This window comes from Taudactylus pleione, unplaced genomic scaffold (genome assembly GCF_031769625.1).
Source record: "Taudactylus pleione unplaced genomic scaffold, aTauple2 ptg000302l, whole genome shotgun sequence".
NCBI lineage: Eukaryota > Metazoa > Chordata > Amphibia > Anura > Myobatrachidae > Taudactylus > Taudactylus pleione.
The window spans coordinates 9,486,138-9,506,138 of NW_028284703.1; the positions used below are offsets into that span (position 1 = coordinate 9,486,138).

The following is a 20,001-nucleotide window of genomic DNA, read 5'->3' on the forward strand; positions in this document are numbered from 1 at the left end:
AGTATGACACCGAACAGCAGAAATGAAATGTGAGTAAAATCCCCGATTAACTGTTGTTTCTAAGGGCAATCTGCTCTCCGGTAATCCCTCACTCTTCACAGATAGCAATTAGCAGAGGTGAAGAGAAGTAGAATGAGGAGCAGCAGTCCTATGCTCTGACTTTTTCTATTATACTCCACAATTGGATTCATTATGCATGTGCTATTATGGGTACTATCTGATATTTAGTAGATCTGTATATTTTATATATTGATTACAACATTGTTTTTACAAATATTTCGCCTATTAGGAGATTATCATTTTTTCCGCTTCCATAGATGCGAATATGATATCCTTTTTTTGTTATATGTTGTATGTGTCTTTGTACGTTTAATATTGAGTGTCTTATTTGGTTAGGTTGGGTCATCAATTAATATGACCGACTTTTTAAATTACTCTTATTAAAAGTTGAATTTTAAGGGGTCTGTGATAGACCTATATATTTTTTTCTTTTTCTATATATGACCAAGAGTGCTCACCAAATAGAGTTTCTTTTCTTTCTCTTATAAATTATCATGTGTATTACTCTAGTGAGCACCGCCACTTCTTCTATTGTTTTCTATACATACATGGATGATCTATCTTCCAAGTACTAGTTGAGTATATATAGTGGCTTTGTCAACATATGTTTATTGGATTTAACTGTATTATAACAAGCCAGTGCGATATTTCCCTTCCCCCCTTTTTCCCTGACGTATATCTATATTCCAACAGTATCAGGAACATGATGAAACGTGCCTCGCTGGTGTAGCGCGTATGTCCATCCGCATGGGAGATATCCGGCGCGGGGTGAATCAGGCGCTCAAACACCCCAGCAGACTGCTGAAGAAAGATTGCGGTGCAATACTGGAAAGCATGAAGGTATATTGGGTCGGCCCTGGGGTAAATGAGGAGTCTGCACTGGGATAGTCATTCATCGTTTTCCTCTCTTCTTTCTACACCAGCAATTGTCAGAGGCAGCCCAGCTGTATGAGAAGGGACAGTACTATGACAAAGCCGCTTCTGTTTATATCCGATGTAAAAACTGGTAAGAAGTGTAACCTGTGATACGTGTGTGATGCAGACTGTCTGTTATGTAACAGCCCCTCCCACCACCATTACACCTCCAGGCGGGGAATGTTTGATTAGTGCAAACTGTGTGTGGCCTATGTGTGCATTCGCTTTCTGAGCATGTACAGTGCTAACTCACGCTAGGTACTCTGTGCACACACATTCATTGTATGCAAATGTATGACTCCATCCCTGCCACTGTGAGGTCTATTTCTCACCCATCAGCACTTTATTCCTGTTGGTGAATCTGTCCATGATATTTAATGATTTTAATGTATTATTATTCTGTTGCATTCTGTAATAAAAAAAAAGGTTATAACCGACCTGAATATGTGCTATCTACTTGTGAGCTTCCATTTAACATGTATCAATGCTCTTTGAGAATATAATTGTCATTTGAAACAACATCCTCCCCACTTCCTATTCCCTATATGAGAATGTGGCAGACACCCAGGGGTTTTGTTCAGAGGCGTAACTGGGTATTTGAAGGCCCCATAGCAAAGAATTGTAAGGGCCCCTATGTACCACCCAGTGGTGAAAAATGTATATAACACATGTAACTCTGACAAGGAAGATTGGCCCCCCTCAGCTCTGGGCCCCATAGCAGCTGCTCCCCTTGTACCTATGGTAGTTACACCCATGGTTTTTTTACCTTTTAAAATGTTTGCAGATATTTAGCAGCGCTCAGTGCTTTCTATTAATGCTCTAAATAATCTGAAAATGGTAATATTTGTTTTCACCCGGGAGTAATCTTCCTATTTGGGGGACATTGCTAACCTTTATAGAGGCTGCCAGTGCTGGAAGAGGCAGTAAATTGGCAGCACTGTCAAACCGTGGTTAGCATTGCTGCCTCACAGCACTAAGGTCATGTGTTTGAGGTTCCTATTTGTGTGGAGTTTGTGTTTTCCCCATGCTTGCGTGGGTTTTCCTCGGGGAATAGAAGCTCCAATTTTATTTGCGTGTCCATCAAATAGGGCACCAGTGCAATCTATTAGATTCTAACTAAATTTCTTCTTACAGTAGACAGATCCCCAGGGGCTGCTCCTGTTCTTCTCACAGCCAGAGCCATACTGAAGTGAGGGCTTCCTGCATCCAGGGCCATACCAAGAGCGTAAAGCTGAGCGGGTGGCACCTGTCTCCAGATTGTGAGGTGCCTGGAGAGAATGAGGATGCGTCCTAAGGTGGCACCTGATGCCAAGCTTCCCGCTCCCAGGCCTCTATTCTGTGACATTATGACGCCACGTGTTTAGAAGGCAGAAGGGGTCAGGGCTCGGCCCAGTGCACTTGAGTGGTGAACAAGATTTTCCAGCTCTGTATAACAGAAGTGGAGGAGCCGTGGCAAAAACAGCTAAATAGAGCTGCTTCCAGGGCTGTACCTAGGGGAAGGAGGAGGTTACTGGACTGTATACAGCATTTGGTGGTGCAACTACTACACAGTGAAGATTGTGCTCTATCCACAAACTGTATTACAGAGCACATCTTCCTAAAACAACTGTGTAAATAATATTCCATTCTGTTATTTTTCAGGGCAAAGGTGGGAGAGCTGCTTCCTAATGTGTCCTCTCCAAAGATCCACCTGCAGTATGCAAAAGCAAAGGAAGCTGATGGAAAGTGAGTTAGACAAACCCTATTTTATCCATGTACAAGTTTATTTTATTATATAATATTAGTATTTTACAGGGACACTATATGCGGGAGAATTTCCTGTGGTGATTATTATGGATTATATAAAGATATGTTATAACCTAATATATTGTACATAAATAGTGAAAGGTAGTGCCATAGCAGTGGTAGCCAACCCTGGTCCTCAAGAGCTACCAATGGTGCATGTTTTGCAGGTCTCCTCACAGAATCACAAGTGATATAATTAGCTTCACCTGTGGATCTTTTCAAATGTGTTAGTAATGAATACACCTGTGCACCTGCTAGGTGGTCTGGAAAACGGAACTGTTGGTAGCTAACGAGGACCGAGGTTGGCTACCCCTGTGCTATAGTCTGAAAGGTGCACCCCTATGGATGTACAGCTGTTGGAAGAGACTTGTTATGTGATTAGGTATATTTACTAAAGAGTTCTTCTGACTGCTTGTAAAGAACGCCAGGGCAATGAGCTTTTGTTTGTTCCTACAGGTATAAAGAGGCGGCCTTGGCTTATGAGAATGCACGAGACTGGGATAACGTCATCCGCATCTATTTGGATCACTTAAACAATCCTGAAAAAGCGGTTGGTATAGTGAGAGAGACTCAGTCGCTGGAGGGAGCTAAGATGGTAGCCAGGTAAATCCTATGTCACCGGGGTCTGGTATATGCTAGATTACAGGGGCATGTAGTGTGTGTAGCAGCAGACGCGATTATTTACAATTTCTATTCCTGTACATTTACCATCCAGAATATATCTGTCCTGTACATTTACCAACCTGAATATATCTGTTCTGTACATTTATCAACCAGAATATATCTGTCCTGTACATTTACCAACCAGAATATATATCTGTTCTGTACATTTACCATCCAGAATATATCTGTCCTGTACATTTACCAACCAGAATATATATCTGTTCTGTACATTTACCAACCAGAATATATCTGTCCTGTACAATTTACCAACCAGAATATATATCTGCTCTGTACATTTACCAACCAGAATATATATGTTCTGTACATTTACCAACCAGAATATATATCTGTTCTGTACATTTACCAACCAGAATATATATCTGTTCTGTACATTTACCAACCAGAATATATCTGTTCTGTACATTTACCAACCAGACTATGGGCCTGATTCAGAGCCGGACGCAATTAGCGCTCGCTCGTCCAGAAAATAGGGGTGGCTATTCAAATCAACCGTTCGCTCTTTGCGGTCTGTTCACGCCTCTAGGTCTGAACGAGCGAACAAAACTTGCGGTCGTTTTTTGAAAAAATACGCCCCCTGGCCGCTCGCATCCTACGTCATGTCCGCTATTTATTAAATTAATCGAGTACATTGACCAGGGTATGAACTGCTCGCTATTCTTGGGGTTGGTTTTTGCTACCACAATTTTGCGAGCAGTTCTGGCTACAAAATAACCCAGTGACGTGGTCAATGACGCTGCTGTTTTAATTATGCACACCCATAAAACGCTCGTTTTGACCTTTAAGCACGCCTGCCAACCAGGAATATATATCTGTTCTGTACATTTACCATCCAGAATATATCTGTTCTGTACATTTACCATCCAGAATATATCTGTTCTGTACATTTACCAACCAGAATATATCTGTTCTGTACATTTACCAACCAGAATATATCTGTACTGTACATTTACCAACCAGAATATATCGGTTCTGTACATTTACCAACCAGAATATATCTGTCCTGTACATTTATCAACCGGGGTAATAAATTGAGTAAAAACTAGGAAAAGAGGATTCATTCTTGGCTGTATAACTAACGGTATCAGCAGAACCTGTTTTGGTATGCAGGGCTTGTTAGCATTCCCATAGCTGCCTAAGCATCTTGGCACATTTAGAACTAGAAGTGCCAGCATACCCTAGGGCCTGCAGAGACCTGGAGTCCAGCTGCAATAGGAAAATGTTTGCATTTACTCCCATATGCAGATCCGTGTAGCTCGTCCTATGTGGCGCATGTAGGAAGCTTTGCATACTCTGCATCAGCCCTTTATGTGAATTTTGTCTCACTAGAACTATAAGCAGTGCAGTATACACTGGTGTCAGGCAACTTAACTAATCTTGATTGTGGGAATACATATGTCATATTGTAAAATAGATGTGTCATGTTATAACAATGATCTTTTGTTGTATGTAGATTCTTCCTCCGTCTGGGAGACTATGGCTCAGCAATTCAGTTCCTAGTCCTATCCAAGTGCAACAATGAGGCATTTCAGCTGGCCCAGCAACACAACCAGATGGAGATCTATGCTGATGTTATAGGTGCATTCTCTTTTTTATATTGATACTATATTATGCTGATGTTGTAGCCAGATGCTTGTGAATCTACTAATCTTACTGACAGTCATTGTGTCTGATCCAACATACAGATCAGCACAGATTATAGAGGTACATGTTTGTGTCTATAGTTATATTCTAACCAAAGTATACTGATAGTCACCGTGGGCCTGAGTCAGAGATTGTTGGTAATGCAGCCGTGATTGCAGCTTCTCTCTCAATAGCTGTTGCGGGAATATGCAAATGCTTATCTCAGCCTTCCTCTGGTGCGGGACGGTGCGATGTAGTGTATGAGCGGTGAGACGCCCACTCTCAGGCTCCATGGTCTGTGCATTTGTGATGAAGATTGTAAACACACGAAGCAACATCAACTGCACCCTCGACATTTGCAATAGCCTAGGGTCTTCTCTAGCTACTTTCCACAAATCCTAAACTAAACATGGCCTCTAAAGCATTGCATTTACAATTGGGAACGCAGCAGCGTTTACAGACACACCTGTGACCCTCCCATAGCACACCCATGAAATGGCCCTTTTTTGCGATTTAGTTTAGGTTGCACTCCCTGCCTCCGCCCTAAAACGCCCAAGGATCGCAAACCCCTTCTCAAGTTTTAGTGATGTCATACGCAATTGCAAACGCCATCAGACACTTGGGTTGGGTGTGCAGTAAGGGATTAATGGACTTTTCCATGCATGCACAATAGCAAAGATTGTTCAACTGTATAATCAAGTCCTGAGTTTGATGCCACATACAGATCTACACTGATGGTATAGGTAGATGCTTGTTCATCTACTATTCATACTGACAGTCACTGTGTCTGATGTCACATACACATCTACACTGATGGTATAGCTAAATGCTTGTGTATCTACTAATCATACTGATAGTCACTGTGTCTGATGTCACATACAGATCTACACTAATGGTATAGGTATATGCTTGTATATCTACTAATCATACTGATAGTCACTGTGTCTGATGTCACATACAGATCTACACTGATGGTATAGGTATATGCTTGTGTATCTACTAATCATACTGACAGTCATTGTGTCTGATGTCACATACAGATCTACACTGATGGTATAGGTATATGCTTGTGTATCGACTAATCATACTGACAGTCACTGTGTCTGATGCCACATACAGATCTACACTGATGGTATAGGTAGATGCTTGTTCATCTACTATTCATACTGACAGTCACTGTGTCTGATGTCACGTACAGATCTACACTGATGGTATAGGTATATGCTTGTACATCTACTAATCATACTGACAGTCACTGTGTCTGATGTCACATACAGATCTACACTGATAGTATAGCTAAATGCTTGTGTATCTACTAATCATACTGATAGTCATTGTGTCTGATGTCACATACAGATCTACACTGATGGTATAGGTATATGCTTGTACATCTACTAATCATACTGACAGTCACTGTGTCTGATGTCACATACAGATCTACACTGATAGTATAGGTATATGCTTGTGTATCTACTAATCATACTGATAGTCACTGTGTCTGATGTCACATACAGATCTACACTGATGGTATAGCTAAATGCTTGTGTATCTACTAATCATACTGATAGTCATTGTGTCTGATGTCACATACAGATCTACACTGATGGTATAGGTATATGCTTGTGTATCTACTAATCATACTGACAGTCACTGTGTCTGATGTCACATACAGATCTACACTGATGGTATAGGTATATGCTTGTGTATCTACTAATCATACTGACAGTCATTGTGTCTGATGTCACATACAGATCTACACTGATGGTATAGGTATATGCTTGTATATCTACTAATCATACTGACAGTCACTGTGTCTGATGCCACATACAGATCTACACTGATCGTATAGGTAAATGCTTGTGTATCTACTAATCATACTGACAGTCATTGTGTCTGATGTCACATACAGATCTACACTGATGGTATAGGTATATGCTTGTATATCTACTAATCATACTGACAGTCACTGTGTCTGATGCCACATACAGATCTACACTGATCGTATAGGTAAATGCTTGTGTATAGATCTGCAGGAATTGTACAAATCAGATATTTTATTCTTTCTTAGAAACAAAGATTTCACATTTCTAATAGCACCTTAATTATATACATAATAGCATCCTTTTTATACTGTAACCATTATTTGTGGAAACCTATTTATTTGCAAACAATGGGCGTGACTCAGAGATGTACACTATGCAGATGTATACGGATCTGAGCGATTATCAGTAAACCCTGCATGCATCTAAGTCGCACTGAGCATGCCTCAAGTTACATTACCGTAATTGTACACAGCGACTTTTTACTTGCAGTGTGATTTACAGTCATGAAGCGTTTGGAGGATTGGCAGCAAAGAGTGCAGATATATCAAAGCCGTTTGGGAGGGGGGGTGTCACACTTTGGGTTTGCAATCCCATACGCAAGAAATATGGCTCCAGCGTCTCCATTGCTACAACCATTCTGTGGGACCATAGACTCAGACAGGACTGCGATAATAGAATAATCTGTGACTGGTGCTGCGCCTTTGTACGCTGATGCAATCTCCCGGCATCTGTGACACTTGCATATTTACGCACAGAGACGCTGCAGAGGCAGCATTAGGGTACAGCTCTGACACAGGCCCAGTGTTCACATATAAGGCTGCACATGAGTCTCTGCACTGAGCTGGCAGAGGGTGTAAAATAAGTGCGCATGTCTGTGTGTTGCAGGATCCGAGAACACCAGTAATGAGGATTACCAGAGTATTGCCCTCTACTTCGAGGGGGACAAGAAGCATTTCCAAGCTGGGAAGTTTTTCCTGCTCTGTGGACAACATGCGAGGGTGGGTGAATGAATTGCGGTAACAAACAAATAAAACAGTAACCACTGTATGTATTTCCACAGCACTATCAATCATAGTGATTTATTCTAAGTAGAAGAGCTGTAGCTGGGAACCCCCCAGGTACATAGTCTAATCTATCAGCAATAGCTCCCTCTTCACACTGCGTCACCATGAGCAGGAAATGGAGAGATAATAATACATACATCTGCATCACCTTCATCTTTATTTCTTCTTCAGGGTCCACAGGGGAGACAATGGGGTATAGGTGGTGGTTAGGAGGACTGGACACCAACAGTTAAACCCTTTCTGTCCCAGGATGCTCTGGTGCTTCCCCCCCCCTATACCCCGCCCATAGCCTGGGGCAATGCAGTTTGTCTTTTTGTTGTCCGGCAGGAGCTGGATCACCGTTTACAGTAGTGGGGCTGCTTTTAAGCTGCCCAAGCTTTATTTTATGTTTTCTTTTATTTTGTGTTTTTCCTGAAGAGCAGGCAGCGCTAGGCAGTACTCTGGATGCCAGCGTTGCTGCTCCATCACCCCTCCGCTGCGCCGCAACTCCAGCCCCGGGCTTGGTACTTACAGTGGGGCATCGGGGGGGCCTGGCTAGCGCGGCTCCACGGGAGGAACCCAAACTGCATCTGGAACACGGGACAGGGAAGGCGGGTTCCCCGTCTATGTGCAGTCTTACCTCCGGTCTCGGGAGACTCACTAGACCACAAGGGCATAAAAGTATACAGGCGCAGGGTATCACAGAGGCCAGGGGACCAGGTGGTTGATGTCAGCTTAGGGGAGGTCAGCAATCTCCCTGCAGCCCCTCCCCCAGCTCACGGCGCCATTCCACTACGGTCTTGCCGTTCCTGATCTTCTCCTCCTTCACTGTCCGCCCTCTCAGAGACTCACCGCGGCCATTATCTTCAGAGCAGCCACAGGTCTCTGGGAACGCTGGGTCCAGTCTCCCTGTATACCTCTCCTAGGAACCAGGTTATACAGCGCTATTTCCTACCAGCCACTGCAGTCTGTGTAGTTGCATTTAGTTCCCATTGCAGTTATATTTTACACTCTGCATTGTATGTGACTTGTGCTAAGGCTGCTGTCTGTTTTTTTTCTGTCAGCTTATACCTTTTCCCTTCTTTCACAATAACCCTGGGATACTGGCAGTGGCGTATCTATAATGGGTGCAGGGGGGCCCCGCACCGCGCACACTGCACCCATATTTTTTTTAAACTTACCTGCCCGAGGTCCCGCATCGGGTGTCACTGCTGCTCAGAACACTGGAAAAATGGCCGCCGCGGCCATTTTCCGGTGTTCTGCACATGAGCAGTAGACTCTGGGCACACTCTAATGCCCGGAGTCTACTAATGCTCCGGTGGCTGGCCAGCCGCGTCAGTCGGCTGCCAGCCACCAGGGAGAGAGGAGGGGGCCCCGCACGAGGAGTGCACATGGGCCCCCTCCTCTCTTAAAACGCCCCTGGATACTGGTATATAGGGGGTTCACTGTACTTCACATGTATTTGTGTAGGCTGTCACATACTGCGTGTGTTGCACACTGCTCAGTGCCATGTTGTGTTATACTCTCCTTGTAGCTATGTCTAGCAAAGGCAAGTGTAACAAGCAGTACTGGTCTCTTACAGTCCCTGCGGTAGCTTCCCCTATGGGATTACTACAACAGGTACTTCTGCAGGAACTCCTATGCCTCTTCCATGGGTAGACATGCTCTCTACCTCAGTGCAGAGTCTAGTGGCTACTTCTACAGCTTTTCAACAAATGCTGCAAAGTGAGAGGCCCTTACCCAGTAACACTACTAAACATGCTGTTATCCTCACAGTCCACACAGTTCTCAGATTCTGAGGTATCGTCTGGGGAGGCAGAAGACAGATCTCTCTCTCTCACTCAGTCTCCCTCAGGGGAGGAGGAGCTTAAGTCTAAATTGAATGTACCTTCTCTAGTGAGGGCTGTCAAATCAATTCTTCAAATAGAAGATGCAGAGCCCATTCCTAAGGCAAAAGAGCCACTCTTTAAGAGACCGAAAGTGGTTTTGGCAGAATTTCCTCACTGATCAGCTTTCGGAACTCATGAGTGAGGCATGGAATAAACCATGTAACAACTATGCAAGGCGGCCACGTGGTCTTCTGTCCACACCTTTCTTAGGTACTATACCTCTGATACCTTTGCCTCTCAGGATGCTTCCTTTGGGTGTTGGATTCTCCTCCCATCTCAGGAGCGTCCCCGTCCTTGAACAACTGCTTTCGGACATCCCCATTGTTTCCCCTGTGGAGCCCTATGGACCCTGAAGAAGAAAAGGAGAGTTATGGTAAACTTACCTTTCTTCTTCAGGGTCCATAGGCTCAACAGGGAGACCTTGGGGTGTAGGTTGGATCTGGATCCCAGGCACCACGCAGTTAAAGCTTTTTCTCCCTGGATGCACTGGTCCATCCCTTCCTATACCCCGCCCCCGAGCCAGAGGCAACTCAGTTTGTGTTAGTGCCCGGCCGGAGTCGGGTCACTTTTATTGCAGAGGGGATGCTTAGCAGCACCTAAAGCTATTTTATTTTATTTTATGATTTGATAGTTAAAAAAAAACTATCTTCAGAGCGCACAGCAACAGACTGTCCTTTGGACATCTGTGCTGCCGCTCAGTCACCCCGCCAGCGCCGCGATTCCAGTACCGATGTGGAGTTCTCGGCGGGACCCCGGGGTCCGTGCTAGCCGGGCCCCGCGGACTTCCCAGACTGCGGCCGGACGTACAGGGACAAGGCAAGGTGGGTCACCGCTTGCGGTGACCTGCATATTAGCTGCCATTGCCTCCGGTCTCAGGGGACAGACTGGAGACGCTGAGGTGGACGCAGGCACCCCCATACTATGCGCTTCCACTAGACCACCAGGGACAGTATCGGCGCGGGAAGCCAGCGTCCCAGGGGTTAATATTCAGCCAGGGGAGTCAGCCTTCCCTGTTGTAGCGGCTCCTCCCCTCAGCTCAGCGCGCCTTTCCAATGCGGTCTGGCTTTGCTGAGCTGTCTCCTCTTGTGGCCACACCCCCTTTGAGGTCTTCGGCGGCCATTTTCTCTGATGGTTAATCGCAGATCTCCCAGGCCAGCGTGTGGCCCAGTCCCCCTTCATCTTCCATTGGGTTGATGTATGCACCACTGTAGCCTTCCCAGACACTGAATCTGGGCAGTTGATTGTAGTGCTACTTTGCAGTATACTTTCTGCATTGTATGTGACTTATGCTAGCGCTGCCTGTCTGTATCTTTGTTTCCTAACTGTAAGCATATATTTATACCTCTATTTCTGCCCTAATACAGGTGTATTTAAGGTGGTTCTTTTACCTCACATATATAAAAGATAACATTTGTGAGGTCTGACACATACTGTTGTGTGCTGCACTGTGCCATATTTAGGCAAAGGGGCTCCTGCAGCTTACCAAAGTGTCAGACAGGACCAGTGTGTTACATACTGAGACAGTGGGCTCCTGCAGCTTATCCAAGCATCAGTCAGGACCAGTGTGTTTTTTTTTTCTCGGACTATTACCTTAACATACAGGTGTATTCAGGGGTTTTCCATGTGCCTCACATTTATAGAACTAAGTATTTGTGAGGTTTTGTCACATACATTAGTTGCACTGTGCCATATTTGGGCTGTGTGCTCCTACAGCTTACCCAGGCATAAGACAGGACCAGTATATTGCTTCCTACTAGTATCCTACATACACAGTGGTTGCATTATACCCAGTGCCATACTGTGTGCCATTACTCTGCAGCTATATTTATCACAGCTGGACTTAATGCCCCTTTGGGGAGATACAGGTACCTCCTGTACCCCCACCATGGGTAGACTAACTCTCTAACAGAGTCTGATGGCTACATCTCATGCCTTTCAAACCATGTTGCAAGGTGGGAAACCTCTACCCAGTAAATCCTTTACACCAGGACAGGGCTGTGCTTCGCACATGTCCTGAGCGTCTTCCTAAGGTGGTTTCCATATAAATAGGAAATTATAGTACAGGCCTTTCAGTCACCAGACCTCTCGGCTGGTGAGGCTCTCAGGATTTCTGTGGACCATACCAGTTCCCTTTGGAATTCGGACTCCTTTTTGTGATCTATGGATTTCACAAAAAAGGGATGGCCAGCCAAAAAACTAACATTGGCCAGATGGCTTCATATGACTATCTCAGAGGCTTACACACAGGCAGGTCTGCCTGTTCCGGCTTCTGTTACTGCTCATTCTACTCGGTCTTGAGGCTCCTCGGGGGGCGGCTTGCCGTGACACCTCGGCTGTTCAGCTTTGTAAGGCGGCCATGTGGTCTTCTATTCAGACGTTTCTAAGGTTCTATGCATTTAATACCTTTGTCTCTCAGGATGTTTCCTTTGGGCGCCGGATTCTCCTCTCAGCGCAGGAGTGTCCCCACCCTTAAAAGGACTGCTTTGGGACATCCCCGAGGTCTCCCTGTGGAGCCTATGGACCCTGAAGAAGAAAATGAGAGTTATGGTAAGAACTTACCTTTGTTAACCCTCTTTCTTTGAAGTCCATAGGGTCCACAGGGCACCTGCCCTGACGCACCTGGCTTCATATGGGCTATATTTTTGGTCACCGGTTTCCCGTCTCCTCTGTGAGAGTGTGATTCTTGTGTGTACCAGTCTTCCTTCTCTCTTATCCTCCTCCGGCCTTTGGCTACTTACCAACTGAAGTGCCTCTGGCTCGGGGGGCGGGGTATAGGAAGGATGGACCAGTGCATCTTGGGAGCAAAAGCTTTAACTGCGTGGTGCCCAGGATCCAGATCCAACCTACACCCCAAGGTCTCCCTGTGGACCCTATGGACTTCAAAGAAAGAGAGTTAAAGGTAAGTTCTTACCATAACTCTCATTTTGTTAACTCTTTCTTCAAAGTCCATAGGGTCCACAGGGCGTCCTCCCTGACTTCTATGGTTTCTTCTCTTGGTCACCGGTTTACTTCTCTATTGTGTGAGAGTGTGATTCTTAAGTGTACCAGTCTTCCTTCTCTCCCATCTTGCTCCTGCCTTGGGCTTGTTGACAAAACTGAATTGCCCCTAAGCTGTGGGCGGGGTATAGGGGGGAAGGACCGGAGCTTCCTGAGATAGCAAAGCTTTAACTGTTGGTGTCCAGTCCTCCTAACCACCACCTATACCCCATTGTCTCCCCTGTGGACTTCGAAGAAAGAGAGTTAACAAAGGTAAGTCTGCCATAACACTCCTTATTGCCTGTTTCAACTCTATTACTTGTGTTGTCTGATTTTTGTCTGATGTTTCAGATGTATTTAAAAAAAGGTCTGTTTTATTCTGTGTGTTTTAGGCATTAAAACACTTCTTAAAGTGCTCAGCTACGGATGAAACCACAGCTATAGAAATGGCAATTGAAACGGTGAGAAGGTGCAACATTAAGCACAGATTAGTTAATCAATTATTATTAGCTAGCTGTTGCCCACGATGAAATCGCTTCTGTCAGCATATTTTGTATATCAGATGTTGTAGTTGTATTGCTTTGCATAGGGGCCCTGTCGCAGGACTGACCCATGTGACCAACAGCGCTATAGAGACTGGTGGCAGCAGCGCCTTCACCCACCACTCACAATAGTCCATGGAGGTTGTCATGAATGTCAGCCTGGGATGACAACGTGTATCCATGGGGTGACCTCTACCCCATAACATATCAAACTCTGTTGTGTACTGTAATTCTCTATCACCTGTACCCGCTCTCTGTATCGCTGGTGTTGTACGGTGTTACACTTGCTTGTTGTGCTGCTCTGCTTCTGACTCTCGCCTTTAGTTGTGGGTCTTTACCATGAATTATGCTATGATTTCTAACCTCGTCACCCTTCTCTCTGAATAGGTTGGCCAGGCCAAAGACGAGCAACTGACCAATCAGCTGATAGACTATCTAATGGGGGAGAATGACGACATGCCGAAGGTGGTATTCTCCACCCGAATTCTTGTTATACATAACGTAGTGTAATATTCATCACAGACATCACAAATTGTTATTTTTCTCTCTCAGGATGCAAAGTATCTCTTCCGCTTGTACATGGCTCTGAAGCAGTACAGAGAGGCAGCCCGCACAGCGATCATCATAGCCCGAGAGGAGCAGTCTGCAGGTACCTAGATCATTAGTCTGTAGTCACACTTTCCATCCAGGGGACGTTGTATACAAACTAAAGTCAGAAGCTCCAGGGCCAAATATACATATAATCAGATTGCTCTGTGCTCCATGTGACCGATGACACTCGGGTTTGGCCACTCACATACACATAATGGCTACACATTGGGCCCGATTTAGAGTTGCACATAAGTCCCATTACGGCCATAAAGATCCACTTTGCAGCATTGAGCTTTCATAGTAAAATGTGGACGTATTTATGGGTTTATGTAAGCGGGGGATCAGGGCTACGCACGTGGGAGGGGCATGTATACTGACGTGTGGCACACCTCCTGCATATTCCTCCGATTAGACTTAGATCTTCAGATCCTTTAACAGGCATATATAGATCCTTTAGCAGGCATGCATAGATCCTTTACCAGGCCTGCATAGATTCTTTACATGCCTGGTCAAGGATCTATGCCGGCCTGCTAATGCTTCTATATATGCCTGGTAAATGATCTATATATGCCTGGTATAGATCATTTAACAGACATGCATAGATCCTTTAGCAGGCCTGCATAGATCCTTCAGCAGGCCTGCATAGATTCTTTACATGCCTGGTAAAGGATCTATGCCGGCCTGGTAATGCTTCTATATATGCCTGGTAAATTATCTATATATGCCTGGTAAATTATCTATATATGCCTCGTATAGATCCTTTAGCAGGCATGCATAGATCCTTTAGCAGGCATATATAGATCCTTCACCAGGCATATATAGATCCTTTAAAAGACATGCATAGATCCTTTAGCAGGCATATATAGATCCTGTAGCAGGCATATATAGATCCTGTAGCAGGCATGCATAGATCCTTTAGCAGGCATATATAGATCATTTAACAGACATATATAGATCATTTAACAGACATGCATAGATCCTTCAGCAGGCCTGCATAGATTCTTTACATGCCTGGTAATGCTTCTATATATGCCTGGTAAATTATCTATATATGCCTGGTATAGATCCTTTAGCAGGCATGCATAGATCCTTTAGCAGGCATATATAGATCCTTCACCAGGCATATATAGATCCTTTAACAGGCATGCATAGATCCTTTACAAGGCATATATAGATCCTTTAGCAGGCATGCATAGATCCTTTACAAGGCATATATAGATCCTTTAGCAGGCATATATAGATCCTTTAACAGGCATATATAGATCCTTTAGCAGGCATATATAGATCATTTAACAGGCATATATAGATCATTTAACAGACATGCATAGATCCTTTACCAGGCCTGCATAGATTTTTTACATGCCTGGTAAAGGATCTATGCCGGCCTGGTAATGCTTCTATATATGCCTGGTAAATGATCTATATATGCCTGGTATAGATCTTTTAGCAGGCATGCATAGATCCTTTAGCAGGCATATATAGATCCTTCACTAGGCATATATAGATCCTTTAACAGACATGCATAGATCCTTTACAAGGCATATATAGATCCTTTAGCAGGCATATATAGATCCTTTAGCAGGCCTGCATAGATCCTTTAGCAGGCCTGCATAGATCCTTTACCAGGCCTGCATAGATTTTTTTACATGCCTAGTAAAGGATCTATGCAGGCCTGGAAATGCTTCTATATATGCCTGGTAAATGATCTATATATGCCTGGTATAGATCCTTTAGCAGGCATGCATAGATCCTTTAGCAGGCATATATAGATCCTTTAACAGACATGCATAGATCCTTTAGCAGGCATATATAGATCCTTTAGCAGGCCTGCGTAGATCCTTTGCCAGGCCTGCATAGATTCTTTACATGCCTGGGAAAGGATCTATGCAGGCCTGGTAATGGATCTATATATGCCTGGTATAGATCCTTTAGCAGGCATATATAGATCCTTTAACAGACATGCATAGATCCTTTACCAGGCCTGCATAGATCCTTTATATTGATGATGATGTCCGATCCTGAACTATTCTTATTGATTTAAAATGAAAAAACCCCATAATACAGCAACACTACTTGCAATGAGAATGAATGATGTGGCCAGTCCCTGCTCAGCCAATGGTAACGGCTTGTATCAGGGTCTGGTCACTTATTGACCCCTCTAGTACTTAGTAAATTCTTTCTCATTGCAACTTAACTTAAAATAAGTAAATACTTTTTTTTTTTGTAAATAAAAAGGTAATTATCGGAATGCGCACGACGTGCTCTTCAGTATGTATATGGAACTGAGAACACAGAAAATCAGGATCCCTGCAGAGATGGTTACAAACCTGATGATACTCCACAGCTACATCCTAGTCAAGGTATTGGGAGCTTTTATATGCTACAGTGATGCTATAGATGTGTAATCTCCTATAGATAATGGCTGGAAACCACGAGACCTGATGTCATTACATTATTGTTCATTAGGAAAATATGTGTATTATCAGGGATCTGCTGCAAATGATCCCAGATATTAGAAGTAATCTCGGCTTTCTGTGACCTAAAGGCACTGATCTTACAGCCTCTCCTTTCATATGGCCACAGAGTAACTAGGCGATATACCTTAGGGGCTGTATTGTAACGTACTATATATAACATAGATTTGGAGCATCTTCATGCGTTAACTTATTTTTCTTCACATGGTTTCACCTCTCCATTATTTTTCAGATTAGCTACATTATAATGAAGCTGTTTCATCACATGGTGCTAATAGCTACATTATGCTGCAACCAGTCAGACAGTAGCCATCATTTAATACAACTCAATCATTAACTAACATCCTAATGGATGATGTGGGATACATTTTTACTAAGGCTATTAAATAATCCACCTTTCTTCGTGTTTCATAGTGTAGTGTCTATACATAGCTACCCTGTGCCACCTTTTATCTGAAATTGTTTAACTAGAACAGTTAACTGATTATTTCTACTTCAGGGTCCATAGGGGGTCCACAGGGTTGACCTTGGGGTATAGGTTGGGAACCAAATCCGGGCACCACGCAGTTAAAGCTTTTAGCTCCCAGGATGCACTTAGGTCCACTCTCCCTATAACCCCACCCCCAGCCAGAGGCACCTCAGTTTAAGTTGTGCCCGGCCGGAGTCGGGTCACCGTTTAGTGCAGTGGGGAGCTGATTAACAGCCCCTAAGCTTTATTTTTTCTAAGTACAGAGTTTTTTTTTATTTTTACTTTGGACTTTCAGAGCGGCAGCGTCGGACTGTCCATAGGACGTCTAAGCTGCCGCTCCGTCACCCCGCCGGCGCTGAGACGCCAGTACAGATCTGGGGATCTCAGCGGGACCCCAGAGTCTGTACTAGCCGGACTCTGCGGGCGCCCAGGACTGCTGCCGGATCTACGGGGAGCAGGTAAGGTCGCGGATCACCGCTTGCGGTGATCCGCGCATTTAATATGCAGTCCTGTGCCTCCGGTCTCCGGGGACAGACCGGAGGCGCCGGCAGTGGCGGCGGGCCCCCCATACCCCGTGTCCACTAGACCACCAGGGACTTACTGATCGGCGCTGGGAGCCGGCGTCCCGGGAGGTTAATAGCCGGCCAGGGGAGGAAGCTTTCCCTGTTACAGCGGCTCCTCCCCTCAGCTCAGCGCGCCTTTCAGTATGTATAGTCTGGCGTCGCTGAGCTGCTTCCTCCGCGGGCCACGCTTCTTCTGAGGTCTCCAGCGGCCATTTTCTTGTGGTGCAGCAGCAGAGCTCCGGAGATGGCAGTGAGTCCAGTCCCCCTGCGTACCTCACCATCAGGTCAGTGTACACAGCGCTGTAGCCTTCCCAGACACTGAATCTGGGTAAGTTGAATGCAGTGTAATAGTGCAGTATATTATATGACATGTTTATGTATATATGTATATATCTGCATGGTATGTGACTTATGCTAGTGCTGACTGTCTGTATTTAATTCTCTCACCTGTCAGTGTATATCTATCCCTTTTCCTTATCTGCCCTAATACAGCTGTACTTAGGGTGGTTCTGAGACCTCACATTTATATACTCGTTGATATTTGTGAGGTTTGTCACATACTGTAGCGCGCTGCACGTTTCCACATTTTCGTTGGAACTGTGTGTTGCATACGCTGAAAATGGGTCCCTGCGGCTAATTTTAGCATCAGTCAGGACCAGTATAGCACTGTTTGATATTTCCGTCAAGATTGGTCAGATATGTTTGACCAGGAGATAGAGCATTATACTGCACCCATTTTTGCTATCCTGCAAGTCATGTGCTGCAGGTGTTAGTGCGGAGGATTTGTTTCATAAAGGGTTCTGTGTGTGGCGTCATCTGGTGCCGGCCCCTTTCACGACCCCCTTGGGAGGTTTGTTTTCTCGGGATCCTCTCAATTGCGGATCGCCGGGTGGGCCCCATTGTTGTACCTCACCTGGGGGTTACTTCACCATAATGCCCTTTTCATCTCAGGGTATCTCGCAGTTTCTTGCACTCTTCCCCTGTGACACAGACTACTGCTCCCTGCAGGGGGTTTTCGCAGTATATGAAATCCCCCTGGTGCCACCATAGTCTGTCATTCCCCTTGCAGGGATTCCCACGGCCACCCTGGGTGGATGTCGTTTTCTACGAAACGCAAATTGGCGTGGTTGACGCCCTGTGGTTACTTCCCAGTTGGCTCTGCGTGAACTGGATACTGTTTTGGGCTCTTTCCCTCTTACACGGGGGGAAGCCTATTTCAAGTATTATTATCCCTGCTTTGGGCTGGTGGCAGGTCCATTCTGGTTAGAGTGAATGTTGACCTGCACCTGTATCATACACCCTCAGTATTGCGTGCCTTCTGGTTCCCTGTTGCTGACTAGCGGGGGGATCGCATGGCGGGACTCTGGCTGTTGTCAGTTATGAGGTATTACAACAGTGTTTGGCCTCCTGTCCCAAATTCCCTGAGAGTCATCACGAGCCCCTCATGGGGTGGATGGGCGTGTTACTCGTCAGATTACAGACGTTACTATGCATCCCATTCCTGCGTGGTCGGATTCTTCTGATCCGTAGGTGGTAACTCTGCCTGAAATCAGTATACTCGCTTTCAGGGGTTGTTACCCATCCTACCATGGCTATAGCATGGTTGGTTAATACTATTGCATACTGAGCTGATGCATTTGTAATGTTTTTTCCCCACCAACACGTCTGGGGTTCAAATGTATTTGGTCGCTCATGTAATATATGCAGTTGTCATAGGTGGACATGCCTATATTGGATACCAGTCTCCTAACTTTCAGAGTTCCGGCTGCGACGGTATCCTCCGTAATACCCTATGGCTGCGCTCTGGGAATGCAGAGGTGCAGATACCGTCTATAGGGTAGATCTTGTTGGGTCCTGACCTTGACAGTGGCAGTACAAATTTCCCGCCTTCAGCTATGCCCACTACAGGGCCTCAGACTAAGTCTATTAAGTCTTTTTGTCCTCTGGGTCAGCCTAAAGGTCTGTTTCTTCAACCGAGCAGGCCTGGACTGCCAGCCGATCCTGCTTCTGAACCTACGGATATATCGTCAGCATGACGAGACAGGCCTACCACTGGGAGATGGCGATTTTCTTAGTTCGCCCGGTACTAGTGTCTAGTTGCCGTGGGTAGGAGGGTACGCCCTCTCTTTGCTCAGGCGGCCTATTTCCATGTGATGGTAAGCAGGCCCTTATTCGGACCCGAACAGGGCCTTACGAATCCAGAAAGCTATACAGTTGTTGGGGTAAGCGGAGCTAATTGGGCCATCCCCAGTTTCTCAGCGAGGGACTGGTTGTTCTGCTTTCTTTCTGGTGCGGTGGCTGAATGGTCCTCTTTGGCCTATTCTCTGTCTCAATTCCCTGAACCAGTTCCTAAAGCTACCTGGGCTCAGGAGGCAATCCCTATGCTCCATCATACTATGTTTGGAACCTGGGGACTTTATGGTATCACTGGATATACAGGACGCGTGCCTACGGGCACTTACAGAGACCTTGCCTCAGCATGGACTGAGGTTTGCTGTATCACAGCACTTACGGTTTTCAGGCTCTGCCTGTTGTGACTGTTCTCAGCCCCACAGGGGTTTACCAGC

The 20,001-nt window shown here is 45.2% G+C and overlaps 1 protein-coding gene across 1 annotated transcript in view; it reads left to right on the top strand.

The window, feature by feature from the left end:
• The window catches only part of WDR19 (WD repeat domain 19), a 120,404-nt gene that overhangs the window by 66,600 nt on the left and 33,803 nt on the right, over positions 1-20,001 (top strand). Inside the window, exons 22-31 of the mRNA XM_088482982.1 lie at positions 754-900; positions 984-1,066; positions 2,617-2,700; positions 3,217-3,363; positions 4,895-5,019; positions 7,773-7,885; positions 13,188-13,256; positions 13,725-13,802; positions 13,890-13,986; positions 16,164-16,288. Of these exons, the coding sequence (XP_088339108.1) occupies positions 754-900; positions 984-1,066; positions 2,617-2,700; positions 3,217-3,363; positions 4,895-5,019; positions 7,773-7,885; positions 13,188-13,256; positions 13,725-13,802; positions 13,890-13,986; positions 16,164-16,288 (1,068 nt within the window). The remainder of the gene's footprint in view (positions 1-753; positions 901-983; positions 1,067-2,616; positions 2,701-3,216; positions 3,364-4,894; positions 5,020-7,772; positions 7,886-13,187; positions 13,257-13,724; positions 13,803-13,889; positions 13,987-16,163; positions 16,289-20,001) is intronic.